The sequence below is a fragment of the Gavialis gangeticus genome, unplaced genomic scaffold (genome assembly GCF_001723915.1).
Source record: "Gavialis gangeticus isolate Ggan-Ray unplaced genomic scaffold, GavGan_comp1, whole genome shotgun sequence".
In the NCBI taxonomy this organism is placed as follows: domain Eukaryota; kingdom Metazoa; phylum Chordata; order Crocodylia; family Gavialidae; genus Gavialis; species Gavialis gangeticus.
The window spans coordinates 109,660,872-109,674,653 of NW_017729022.1; the positions used below are offsets into that span (position 1 = coordinate 109,660,872).

General features: G+C 45.3%; 1 protein-coding gene across 1 annotated transcript; it reads left to right on the forward strand.

The window, feature by feature from the left end:
- The first annotated feature begins 11,988 nt into the window (after positions 1-11,988).
- On the forward strand, positions 11,989-12,924 carry LOC109296438 (keratin, type I cytoskeletal 9-like). The gene has a single exon (XM_019515849.1). It carries the CDS (start codon positions 11,989-11,991, stop codon positions 12,922-12,924), a length of 936 nt encoding a protein of 311 aa, XP_019371394.1.
- Positions 12,925-13,782: the final 858 nt, after the last annotated feature.

The following is a 13,782-nucleotide window of genomic DNA, read 5'->3' on the forward strand; positions in this document are numbered from 1 at the left end:
AAAAAATTGCTCTATTATTTTCTGTAGTCAAAAAATGAGCATAACGTATGAGCTGGTATTTTCTGAGGGGTGCCTTGAGTTTAATGAGGGGTGCCTTCAATCTAAGAAGGCCAAGATCCACTGAGCTAGAAAATCACTCGCTCTGTAGGGTGAGTATCCTAACTATTCACTTAAACTTACTGCTTAAAAATAATATTTCAAAAAGTAGTACACAAGTGTTTTAAATAATAGAAACGTAGTCACATTTTTAGGGTCTCTAATCCTTCAGCTGACTTCTAACAATGAGGGTCCTTACTTTTGAGGATTGTCTACTAGACTGGAACATGTCTGGGCAAAGATATGGCTGCTGTATGGCAAAAAACATTTTGTTCAAGTCTGAACTCTAGGAAGCAAAGAAGGAAGTAACAGGTCACCAAGCAGGGTACCTGACAAAGCCATGGTGGAGTCACATGATAAAAGACACTGAAGATCATAATAAAGAGTCTTTTACTAGACATTTTAGAGGATGCTTGTATGGGAGAATGGAAAAGAAGAGATGAAATGGAAGGAAGACCCACATGTTCATTCAGAGGTGAAACAAGCATATGGAGTAGGGGGTTCCTGGACTCCTTAGCACAGTGGGGGCAAACATTTTCAACCAAGTGCTACTCTGATCCCTTCCCCCACCAGATCAGCCATCCTGCTTTTAGATCGCTGTCCTTTGTTCCCTGTCCAATCTGGTGCTCTGTTTTCTGCTTCCTGTCCTATATGCATTGGCAACACGTAGGGGGTGCATGCAGGTGCATGTACACCCCCTGAGATTGTCACTGCATCCCCTGAAAGAAGCGTCACTGATGCTGCTGGCGGCATCTGCAGGCAGTCACCGCTTGTCACCCCCCGCCAACCCTCGCCGCCAGTGGCGTCTGCAGGTGCTCGCTACCCCCTGCTGCTGACACCACGACAGCCACCTGCGGGGGCTCCCTGCTTGCTGCCACCATGCCCCCACCACTGCTGCTACTGCCTGCGGGCAGTTGCTGTGCCCCCCCCAGCCTCCAGGGGCAGGCGTCGCTCATGCCTATATGCTACTGTGCTTCCTGCTTCCTCCTGGATCTGCCACATGCCACACACAGAGGCTGCCTCTGCCACCTATGACCTGCAGGTTGGCCACCACTACTTTAGAGGACTATGGCTTAAGTCCAAATAACACTTAAGTGGGAGAAGGAAGCTGAGGCAAAGAAATGTATATAGATCTGTTTTCTACTTTTCTACATCTGCCTATTTCTTGTGCTAGCTAGCTGAAAGAGGAATACATAAAAAGTTTATGTATGTATTTGCTTCAACACACATGAAGAGGTGACCTCTAAACCCAGAGTGCCCATGGCTGGTGGGCAATAGTTGATTTGTGACATATACCTAAGAAGTGTGCTAGGGAGGCCAAGAGCCAGGGATGCTGCCTGCTCAGACCAGAGAAAGCCCAAGAGTCCTGGGCCCTATGTAGTCAGACTCAAACACAGTAGCTTGGTGAGTATCCGGAGGAGGAATCTTTACAAGGGCTGTGCAGCAGGAAGGCAGAAGAATAAAAGAGGGTTCATCACTGCAACTAGTTAAATTACATGAGCATTCATTTTTATCGTGTGGGAAAACAAAAAAAGGTTTCACTATCATCATACTAAAAATTCTAATTTTTAAATATACCTTATATACACATTTCTTTATTTTAGGAAAGAAAAGAACAAACATAGAAAAGCTTAGAGCAGCTAGCAAAGAGCCTGTTTACACTTGAGAGTTTTTTTGGTATAGTATAATGTGTCAGTATAAATCATTACAATTATATCCTTGATTGTAACTCTCCAGCTGGAGATTCTTATTCCTGTATTAAAATGCCTTTTCCAGTTTAACCTATATCACTTGGGAAGAGCATTAACTTAAAGCAAAAAAGGATAAAAGTATCTCTGTTCAAAAATTAAGTTCTATAAGTGTATCTGTGGCTATACTGGTAGAGGTCTTAAAACCTTACATTGTAGATGAGTCTGAAGGTAAGCAGAAGTAGTTTAAAACAAGCTGGAGTACTTGTCCAGTCCATGAGAATTTAAGAATTTTTCTTGAGCAAAGTATTTCTTCCCCCCCGCCCCAGTTCCTGTTAACTCCTTGTTCCAGACTCCAGCTTAGACCTTTCTGCCTCTGACAGCTGGTTCCTGGCTCATCTTGGTGAATTTGCCCATGTCCCAGCCCCACAGAGCTATAGTTGCCTACTTTGCCCCCACCCCCGGCTAGTGACTTCAGTCTGGATTCTTGCCTCCAGGTTCCTAACTGTCCCCTTGACTCGTGGTTCTACCCTGTGGTGACCACCTATATCCTGGACCCTTATAGACCTTGCTTCTTGACCTGCCTTCTCATTTCCTGTGTCCAGTCTAGAACCTTGCTTCCCCAACCTTGTTTGTTCCTGATCCCCTGGGGTGTGACCCTCTAGGGTCTACCCCAGACTGACTATGTCTTGGCTGTATTCCTGACAACATTGCTACTGTCTGCCTCTGTTAAGGAGGTTTTATGCTCTTGGGAAATGTGTCCTGCAATTTATATGTTCTGTGCAGCTTGTTAGAAGAGATTCTAATTATCTTTTGAAAGATGTACATAATTTGAGCCAAGCTGTCAGAATCAATGAAGGGATTTTTCTGTCTGAGAGATTATTAGTGCTCCACAGCTACATTGATTTTTGATTGATCAGTTAAGCATTTGCAACAAGAAATCAGGTGATGAAAGACAATTAATGTAATGATGTATTCTGAATAATGGAAATGAAGGTTTGTCCATATGGGAAAGCTATTGCAAAATAGGTAAAGAGGTGAATTTCAAAGTGCAGCAGCTCTTTTCCACTAATTATTTGCAAAGATATTATATTCTTCATTAAGGGGGCCTATTCAACACTAGTTTCTCATTCAGAGAAACCCTGAGTATATTCACTCATCATGGATTCCATAATATACATAACCTAAAGTGTACTACTCACAACATTTTACATGCTTAACAGATATGGTGTAGAGCAAGAGAAAATGGGGATGTGGGTGTTAGAGTGAGGAGGGATGTGGGTTTGTGGGGGAGTGGTGTTGGAAGAGTGCAGGGAGTAATAGGAAGAAGGTGGAATGGGGCAGAGGGGCTTGAGAACGCAAAGGCATTAGGGATGAAAATAAGTAGGGAGAGACTGGGCGTGGGGTGAAACAGTAGGGTTAGGACCAGAATGGGTTTGGGAAAGGGGTTTAGAAGGAATAGGAGGTGAGAGGTGAATTTGAGTGGGTAACAGGGGCTATGGGGGACAATAGGAGCTGAGATATAAGGCCTGTCAGTCTCACATTTTTTACTCCTGTGTCTGTGCCAGGATCAGGGAGGGAGCCCTTTTTTCTGTCTTGTATGTATATACTAAGAATTGAGAGAAGCACAGACTTCTGTGCATGGGTGAGGGCAGGCTGCCACTGTGGTCTTTGCCCCGGGTGCCAAACTTTCTTGCTACAGCACTCCCTTTAGGTGTGTCAGAACCTCTCTTCCTGATTCAGGAGTTCTCTTGAATCCCTTCATGTGAGTGGAAACCTGGGAGAGGAGGAGGCTGTCTTTTGCAAGATATGAGATCCTCTCCCTTCTATTTAATGTAGTCCTGCAATCTGGAGAAAATCAGTCCCCTTGGATAGGGAGCTGAGTACAGGCTTTGACATTGGAGAGGGAGGATGAGAACACCCAGATAAATGGACCAATTCCCACGTCTGAGTTATTGTTTCAAGCTGTTTTTTCTCCATGGAGTATTCTTATACAGCTAAGACCATCTCATTGAAATGAATTGGTCTCCTTGAGGCTCCTGCACTGCAGATGGATGCACAAAAACCCTTCCCCCATATTGGTTTCAGATCTGGGATTTTGCATCACAACTCTGTTATCCCTTCCTGCTTCCAAGTGATAGAGGCATTCCTCACAGTACCAACAATTCTGTACCTCTCAATGGCTTCTCCAGGATTGTCAGGGACAAAGAGTGGCATGGAGGCTGGAGTGGTATGTAGATGGGACGGAGAGGGTTGAATTAATGGGCATAATGGAGGGACCGAGAATCCCCACAGTGAGAAGACAAACATGCAGTGCACCTCTGCAGAAAAACCTATAACATTGGGTTCTGAACGGAAGTAAACTTGATTCCTCAAGGTGTACATGTACTTCATCATACTACATTAAACACAGTGAATGCATTTGGAGTGCATGCAAGGGACAAGGAATGGAATAATGAAAAATTATTCTTGAGAAACAGCAAGCCTGAACAAATCTAATGACAACTGAGAAACACATTTAACAGGCAATATTTCTCACCTACTTCCATCTATTAAAACTGAGGCAAGATAAGAAAAGTAATGTTTAAAAAATGGGCATTGGTGTTCAGCTTATTATATTAGGATGAAATACACATTTTTATACACACACGCACACAAAATGGCTCTTGTGCACCACAAGTCATTCTGGTTTTACACTGGACTGCCTCTTTTGAAATCAGTTAACAATGGATCATATCTTTGGCTGGTAAAAAATAAACATAGCTCTACTGACTCTATAATAGCTATGCTGATTTATACTAGCTGAGTATTGGGGCCAGTGTGTTATACATATTATACAGTCAGTGACGAATAAGGTCTGAGATGTGTAATGCATTTATGCTTGTTATATGGACAATGTAAAATATCTGATGTCCTTAACCATCCTACAGCTCAGTGGTTCTCAGACTTTTTGGACTCAAGGGATCCCTCCGTGGACTTAAGGCACCCCTCCATAACTTGAGTGAATTGAGTAGCTCTTAATTTTAAAAATCCCCCCAGTTGATATATTACAGGGCTTACATCCATATATGGGGGTTGGGCATTAGGGGTGGGGGATAGTTCAGCCAGGGATAAGCCTTAACCTGGCCAATCTGTTTAGTTTATCTGATTATCTTCTCACATCTCACTTATCTCCTCACATCTAATCCTTCAAAGGATCTGGTGGCACCCCAGTGTGCCCTAGCACCCTCCTTGAGAACCACTGCTATAGCCTTTCGTTTTAGTTGCATGGGTGTTCTAGTCTTGTTCATTACCAACCTGAACTATTTTTTAAACAACATTTTCATTTTTGGATAAAGCCTAAATTAGTACTATGCATCCAATTACAAAGGAAAGGAAGTCCGTAAAATCGTTTTGTGGAAGGCTGAAATGTAATACTAATGAAAACTTAATAAACACAAATTCATAACCTTTTATAGGCTGAGCTAATATGACAGCCAGGAAATGCAGTTTGGCTCTCTCATATATTCAGATTTTCATTTACAAGTGCCCCTAAAAATAATTTGAAAAGTACCCAATTCTGTTAAACTCCTAATGTAAAGCAAGGACATGAATAATGTATATCTTCAGGTTAAAAATTTCAGGCAATGACTACAGATTAATGTTTCTGCAAAAAATGAGAGGGGAAGAGAGGGGGAAGGGATCTTAAACAGTTTTCAGTTTCTCATAATCAATTGTTTTTAATCTGTCTTCCTGCCTTTAAGAACCCTTTGAAACTTACTGATATCCTGTGTCCTGCTGATTTGACATATTTTATTTTTATGAAGGTACTTTCCACATTGCCTGTTAATGTTGCCATAACATTCAAATGAAAGTGTGCAATTGTTTAAGCAGCCTCTGAAAAAAGATGGATTTATTGTCAAGCCCACTATTATGAATGATGTCATACTTACTGAAAATGAACAATTGAAAAAATTCAAGCTAGGACAGAGATCTCAAGAGAAAAACGTTAATTACTCTTCATCCTAAGTATGGCAGGAAAAAGTGCAGGGTACTACTGTGACTTTTATTTTTAAGCTCTAATTTATGTAATATACAAACCAAGAAGGAGTTGACAACCAGAACATCAGTATTTTCACCTCAGTAGAGACACTTCCCCTCACCGCCCCCCCCAAAATGCTGTTTTTTGCTGAAGAGTTTTTTATTGTGTTAATACACCAGCAACACATTTTCAGTTTGGTACCAGACAAATTATTACAGACAGCAGAGCATGTCAAGAAAAACAGGTGAAGATATCAGTTTACATGGAAAATAAGCGTGTGAAGTTTTCAGAGCCTGGAATTTTTATTTTCAGGGTGCAAGGCTAACACATGCCTGTTTTAGAAGCACTTAGTTAAAAAATCTTAGGTGGAGGTGGGGTGAAGGACTGATCATTTATTTTTACTCTATCTTGATTGCAGTCCAACAAGTGCAGGAACTTGATGGCTCATATGTGTTAAAGATAGACGCTGTCATCCAGTATCTACCAAGTTTGATTAAAAATCTTACAGAAATAGGGCTTCTCAAGGGATTTTGAGTACTTCCTGTTTCTAGTTAGGTTGGTGTTTGTGTTTATGGTTATAATTAGAACAAAAACTGTGAGCGTATTTAAAAATTAAAAATAAAGTTTGTTTCTTTTTTTTAACCTTCTGAAAGGATTTTTTGGGTTATAGGTAAAAACTTAAGAGAGGAAAACCCTAGAGTTAAAGCATAAGATTGACAGTTTGGATGCCTAGCTTCTGTTACTGGATCTGCCATAGATGTCTGATGACTTTATTGTGGTTGCAAGTGCTTACCTTAGATCTGATCTTAATCTGTTGACTCTCCAATGACAAAAAATTAATTTAATCTTACTGACCTAAGTATGATGAGTACTGAAGAAGAATGTGCTCACATATATACCCCTGTGTTTATCAGAAATTGTAAGTAAATGATATGCAGTCATGGGGGGGGGAAGATTTTCTAAGATAGGGAATTCCAAAAGGAGCATGGGGGCTTTCTAAGACGCTTATTGGGGAATATTGGAGCCTGCAACAAAAACATGTAAGGATAAATCTTGTTTATTCCCTCAATATTTCCACTCACTGAAGTACAAAGTTAATGCAGTTTGGATCTCAAAGTATAAATTGGAGGGAGGAGGAGAGGGGTCTCTATGGCAGCTGTAGGGGGACGATCTCATCTAATTATCATGTTCAAGTTTGGATATATTGGATCATTTATTTACTATTAAGTCAACTAATTCAATTTTCAAGACATTTTTGTAACTACATCTGTTATCTGAAATGATTTTTTTCTCATCGTTCCAGCAGAGGACTGACAGTCAAACTTTCTGTACCCGTTTCCAATTCTGACATTGTCACTGTGTACTGTTTGACAAGTCAGTTAGTTTTGCTCTGCCTCAACTTTTTCCCCACCCAAAAGTAATATGCACACACTCAATCTTGTCAGGCAGGTTGTATAACAGAAAGGTAGGTGTCTGTGTTGAGATGAATTAAGGTTGAGAGTATGCATCCGTACCTTTAAAGTACAAAGACATTGCAGGGATGGTGCAGTTATACCCAAACCGAGCGTCATAAATGCAGAAGGATGAAGTTTACACTCAAAAGAAATTCAAGCATGTTTAAGGAATGTATACTTGACATCAATTTTGTACTGGAGATAGATCATGGAATAACCACATGATAACAAATAAGGCATTTTAGGGGGTGTAGTTCCAGGTTAGGTTATATCCTTTTCCCCCTCTGTAGCAATGGAAGGGGCTGGTAAGGTCGCCCCCTCTGTACTCAACATCAGGGAATCAGAGCACAGAATTCTTAAATCAAGAACGAGTAACAGATATGGCTGGAAGCATATCTCAAGAGTGTCTGAGCTTAACTCTCATTTACAGTGAGGCTACCTTACACAGCTCTTGCGTATAAAATGGTTCTAAAATTTGTCTAATATATATACATATACATTCAATTTAAGGCCCATTTTCACTGCCTCCTGATGGAGGGGGGCTTCATCTAAATGTCTTCTTTTCTTTAGTATCCTACAATGAGTAATCAGTGGATTGATGTGTTTTTTTAAAGTTAAATGTGACTACAAAGAAAGACTAAATCTTATTTCACCTTCAAGCATATAAGGGGCACTTGCATAGCCACATAGAAGCATTTTTTGGGAATTTACAGGGTCTAGAATCCATGGAGCTAGACTTGCTCTGCACTTCTCTACTGAGCGTGCTCATTTGGCTGCACTGGTCATGCCTGGGGGGAAATGGTATTTCCCAGGTACATGCATGCCTCCATGGAAGCTCTAAACTTCAGTCACAAAAACACCCAAGACTTGTGATTGTAGGTTTGACAGGGGAGGATGTCAGCCCTCCCTGCTGCTAGCACAATAGTCAAGTGGCCACCCTCTCTCTAGCCGCTTCTTCTCCTCTACATAGTCCCTTTTGGCTACCCAGCAGGCAAACCTCCAGAGGAGAGCTGAAAAGTACTCTGGGAAAGGACTAACTCATGGCCTGGGGAGTTGGAGATGCAAGGCCAAACCTCCTCTGGCTGAGGGGGGCCTTGAACCTGTCTCTCTCGCACCCTTGAAAAACAGTAGCATAATTAGGAGTAAGTGACTGAGTCAACCACCCCGACACCATTTTTGATGGGGTGGGGGACACGTAAAAAATGGTGGCTGTTATGGCTGCCTCTGGCTCACTGACCTATCCTGGACACAGAAACTGCTTGTTATGCCTCTGTTGACTAGTCTCCTAGCCACTAATCTATTGAGCTAACAGGTGGGAAGGTCCTTTTGCCCCTCCTTTTCTATTTGACATCTGGCAGGTAAGGTCACAAGGTAATTCCATTCTGTTACAGGTGGAAATAGAATCTACACTGTGTGGAAGTGCCAAAAAACTGCCATTACACTGCTACGTAAGTGCCGCTATGATGTGTGAAGTTGAAATGGGATTTAGCCCTTACTATTGTTTGTGTTACTGTGGTGCTGACAGAGTAGCTTTAGATCAGGACTCTGTTGTTCAGTGTGTTGCACAGGCACAGAGCCACAAGATGGGCCTAGACCTCATGTTGTTTATAGTTGCCTTTTGTAAAGAGTCTTGGCCTGTTCTGAATGTTTTAAGAAGCTATTATCAAGAAGTAATAGGTCCTAACCCTCCAAAACCATGTGTGCTGGTCTAAAATATATGAGTATTCTCATAGACTTTGGTAAGATTTGTTGTGTTTAAAGCTAAGCAAAGGAAGGAGGTGGGAATAGGGTGATACACTTCAGATCTGAGTTTGAAAGGAGAAAAAAGAGCATTTTACAAACCAAGTTATAAAACAGAAATGCTTTAATGTCTGCTTTAAAATTGTCAGTGGATATATTTTAAATGATTCCTTTGCATTTGGAACACAAAAGGCAATAGCACTGTCCTACTATAAAAGAAGCAGGAAGTGAGAGAAACTAATTATAAAATAACACAAGCAGTCTCTGTATTGCTACTGAAGTTAAGTGAACTATAGGTAAGCAAGGAACCAGACTAATTAATAAGCTATGAAGTTGTTGTTGTTGTTTAATTCATTAATAATTTAACAATAATTTAGAAACACAAACATGGATTTTTTTATAGGGGGTTGTATTTTATTTTTGTAGGCTTGACTCTATGCCAGCCTACCTGTGCTGAAGATCCGTTCCATTCTTCATTCCCTTAAAGCTTGCATAGTGATTTAGACTTGCTGAGTCCAAGTGGGTGACAAAGGCTAGTTTCAGAGGGGTGAATTGTAAGTTGGAAGCCTTTTATGTTCGCTCTGGCGTAGCAGCTGGATTCTCCACTCTTTCCAAGCAAAGCATATGCAGCAGAAAGTGAACTTTATAGGGTAGAATCTCTGGTCTGACATCTCTATGAGGGGTGAGGCTGTGATGAGGCAGGCTCATGATTGCAGCTTGTCTAACTGCAAATAGCTACTGTACAAAGCAAACAAATGCACATAATATCCCAGTGTATTTTGGATGATTAATGGAAACATTAGTCATACACCCAATGCATAACATTTCCAATTACATCTTCATTTGAGAGTTAAAGGATATAAATACTTAGGAATTTGCCACCAGTTGGGTTGCCACCTGTCTGCTAAAAAGTTAGTGGAAAGCAGGATGAGATGTGTCCTCTTTAAGAATGCTGCAAGCTGTCTGAGGGACTCTGGGTAACATTTCTGATAGCTTTGGGGAGAATTTTCCATAACAGCTCTGTTAATTCAGCAGTAGGATCCTGCTGGCCTAACAAAGCCCCTGATTTCTGGGAAGTTTACAGAAAAGTAACAGAAGGGGAGTGAGGGGGTGGGGAAATGATAGTTCAGTTGAAAATGGGAAAGTTTGCAGTGCTACGTGTCTGGCTCTGATTTAATGGGATGAACCACTAGCAAGTACTGCACATATGATGAACACATCAAGCTGAAAGGTTATTTGTCAGTTTTGCAGCCATAGAGATACTTTACTTCCTTGGTTAATGTTAATGCTCTGGACATTGTACAATAAGCTTGTTGGTTAATAAATAACTTGTTTGTGTAAAGAACTGAAAAAATAAACCCTATCTGCATTTCTCATTGCAAAATATCTGTCCACTAATGGCAGCCAGCTTTAATTGGGTATTTAGAATGACCACTGAATGACAAAATGTGTATGGTGGGCTTGTCTCCCAGACTCAATTTATCAGTGAGAAAATTCAGTGAGTTTAATCAGTGGCTCTCCAGTTAGGGGATATGATGTAGGGAGTTGTGAAACTTATGTGGTACCCAGCTTACAGTGTAGAGTGTGTGGTTATCTCATTCTTCTGGGCTTTGCTGCTTACCACATGAGGCCCAGAAGGACATTTTCTCTTCCTGTTGCTATGGATGTCAGGGTTTTTTCTCACCTTCCTGAGAAACACTGGCTATTGACTGCACCCAAGGCTGCAGATTCTGACTGGGGTGTACCGATGTTCCTGCTGGAAGTTAACACCCCCCACTCCAAGGTTCCTGGCTAGAAGGTCTTACCCCTACTCCCAGGTCCAGAACCATCACCACATTTAGGATCAGGAAGGAATTTTACCCCACAATTGGTATGGTATGGACTGGGGTGGAGGAAGAGGCAGATTAACGCATAAGTAAACTAGGCGCGTGTCTAGGGGCCTGAGCTGTGTGGGACCCCTGGTCCCTCCCTCTGTGATGGTGGTGCAAATGGCCACCTCCCTTCCCTTCCCCGCTCCACCAGCCTTGCTGCTGCAGTGTTGCTTTCTAGCAGTGGCTTCGAGCCCCGCTCCCTGTGGGCAGCAGTAGGGAAGGGGGGTCTTGACTGGCTTGGGGCCCATGAGTTTGTTTGCCTAGGGCCCACTAAAGGGTTAATCCAGCCCTGGGGTTTATAGATTTCATAGACCTTAGGGCTGGAAAGGACCTCAGAAGAACATTGAGTCCAGCCCCCTGCCCCAGGGGCAGGAAGTCAGCTGGGGTCATAGGATCCCAGTAAGATAAACATCCAATTTTCTCTTGAAGGCACTCAAAGTAGGTGCTTGAACCACCTCCAATGGCAGGCTATTCCAGACCTTGGTGGCTTGAACAGTAAAGAAATTCTTCCTTATGTCCAGCCTGAAATGGTCTTGCAGGAGTTTATAACCCTTACACCTTGTCGTCTCTTGGGGCGCTTTGGTGAACAAACGTTCCCCCAGGTCCTGGTGGACACCCCTTATAAACTTATAGGGGGCCATCAGGTCACCCCTGAGCCTGTGCTTTTCCAGGGTGAAGAGTCCCATAGCTCTCAGGCTGTCGTTGTAAGGTCTGTTTTCCTGACTTTAGATCATGCATGTGGCCCTTCTCTGGACCCTTTCAAGCTTCTCCACATCCTGTTTGAATTGTGATCCCAAACCTGGATGCAGTACTCCAGCTGCGGCCTCACCAAGGCTGAGTACAGCGGGAGAATGATGTCCCGGGATTTGCTTGAGAAGCATCTATAGATGCTAGCCAGCATTTTGCTTGCTTTACTAGCCGCAGCATCACATTGAAGGCTCATGTTCATCTTGTGGTCAATCATGACCCTCAAGTCCCTTTCATCTGTAGTGCTAGCCAGTGTAGCACTGCTGAACCTATAAGCATGCTGCAGGTTTTTCCTCCCAAGGTGGAGAACCTTGCATTTTTCAGTGTTGAACACCATCAGGTTCTCGTCCGCACATTTCCTGAGCCTGTCAATGTCAGCCCTCCTGTCCTCAGGTGTTGATGCTTGTAAGGGAGGAGAGCAGGCGCCGGGCTGGGAGGGAACCCAGACCGGCGCAAGCCGATGCCGCCTGCACGTAGAGGCCAACGACGAGCGGTGGGAATTTGAACCTTGCAGGAACCCGGAAGTGGGAGGCGCCGGGGCTACCCGGGCCCATTCAAAAGGAGCGCCGGTGCGGACAGACGAGGCCGGCGTTGGCGGAGCCAAGAGTGACAGGTCCAGGAGCTGCGGGGCCAAGAGAGATGGGTCCAGCAGTGGCAGTGGCGGCGGAGCCAAGGTAGACGGGTCCAGTGGTGGCAGCAGCGGCGGGGCTGAGAGAGACGGGTCCGACAGCAGCGGTGGCAGCGGCGGAGCCAAGGTAGACGGGTCCAGCGGTGGCAGCAGCGGCGGGGCTGAGAGAGACGGGTCCGACAGCAGCGGTGGCAGCGGCGGAGCCAAGGTAGACGGGTCCAGCGGCGGCAGCGTTGGCGGAGCCAAGAGTGACGGGTCCAGGAGTTGCGGGGCTGAGAGAGATGGGTCCGACAGCGGCGGCAGCGGAGCCAAGGTAGACGGGTCCGGCGGCAGCGGTGGGGCCGAGAGAGATGGGTCCGACAGCAGCGGTGGCGACGGCGGAGCCAAGGTAGACAGGTCTGGCGGTGGCAGCGTTGGCAGAGCCAAGAGTGACAGGTCCAGGAGCTGCGGGGCCAAGAGAGATGGGTCCGACAGCGGTGGCGGCGGAGCCAAGGTAGACAGGTCCAGTGGCGGCGGCGGTGGCGGGGCTGAGAGAGACGGGTCCGACAGCGGCAGCGACGGAACCAAGGTAGATGGGTCCGGTGGCGGCAGCAGCGGCGGAGCCGAGAGAGACGGGTCCGGCAGTGGCGGTGGCAGCGGAGCCGAAGTAGACGGGTCTGACGGCAGCGGAGGCGGCTGAGCTGAGAGAGCCAGGCCCGAATGCAGCGGAGCTGCCAGAGACAGGCCGGAGGCAGTGCGGTTGGGAGCAGTGGATCCGGGGACAGCGGCACCCGAGGCGGCAGAAGCAGACACTGCAGAGGCCAGGAGAGCTGCGGAAGCAACAGCGCCCCAGCGGACCAGGGCCAGCAGAACAAGCGGCTGGACCTTTTGGGGTAGGCGGGACCCCGGGGCAGGGGTCCGCACACCAGGCGGGAGGCCTAAGAAGGGTGAAGATGCCAAGGCGCCGCGAAGTGCAGCACAGGGCCCGTAGGGAGCAGGGCCGGGATTTCGTTTTCTTTTTCGTACGTTTTGGACTTTATCGTATCTTATCGTGGGGGGGGGGCCTGCGGCCCACCCCAGACACAGGAGGCCTGGGCGAGGGTGTAGGGGTGGAGGAGCCCTCAGGACAACGGTATCCGGGAGCCAAGCCGGACAACGACGGAAGTCTCATCCTCGGACGGTACGCGCCGCACCAACTGAACAGCATATCGGATAACAGCAAGTTGTGGCAGGAGAGGACGGCGCATATGCACGTCCGGGTTGGGTGAGCCCTTTTTGTGAGCGGGGAGGCCTCGGTCCCTTCCCCGAGGACTTTGGGCGGGAGGGACTCGGCCTAAGGGGAAACGCTTACAACGCTTTACCCCAAACTTTGGTCTCATCGGCGAATTTGGCCAGTCCACTTCTGACTCCAATGTCCACATCATTAATGAAGATGTTGAACAATATAGGATAGAGTCTAGAGGGACCTGGTCACAGGGCACCATGACAATTGACTTCTGTCAACCACCACCCTCTGGGTCTGATCACAGAGCCAATTCCCCAGCCAGCAGATTGTGGT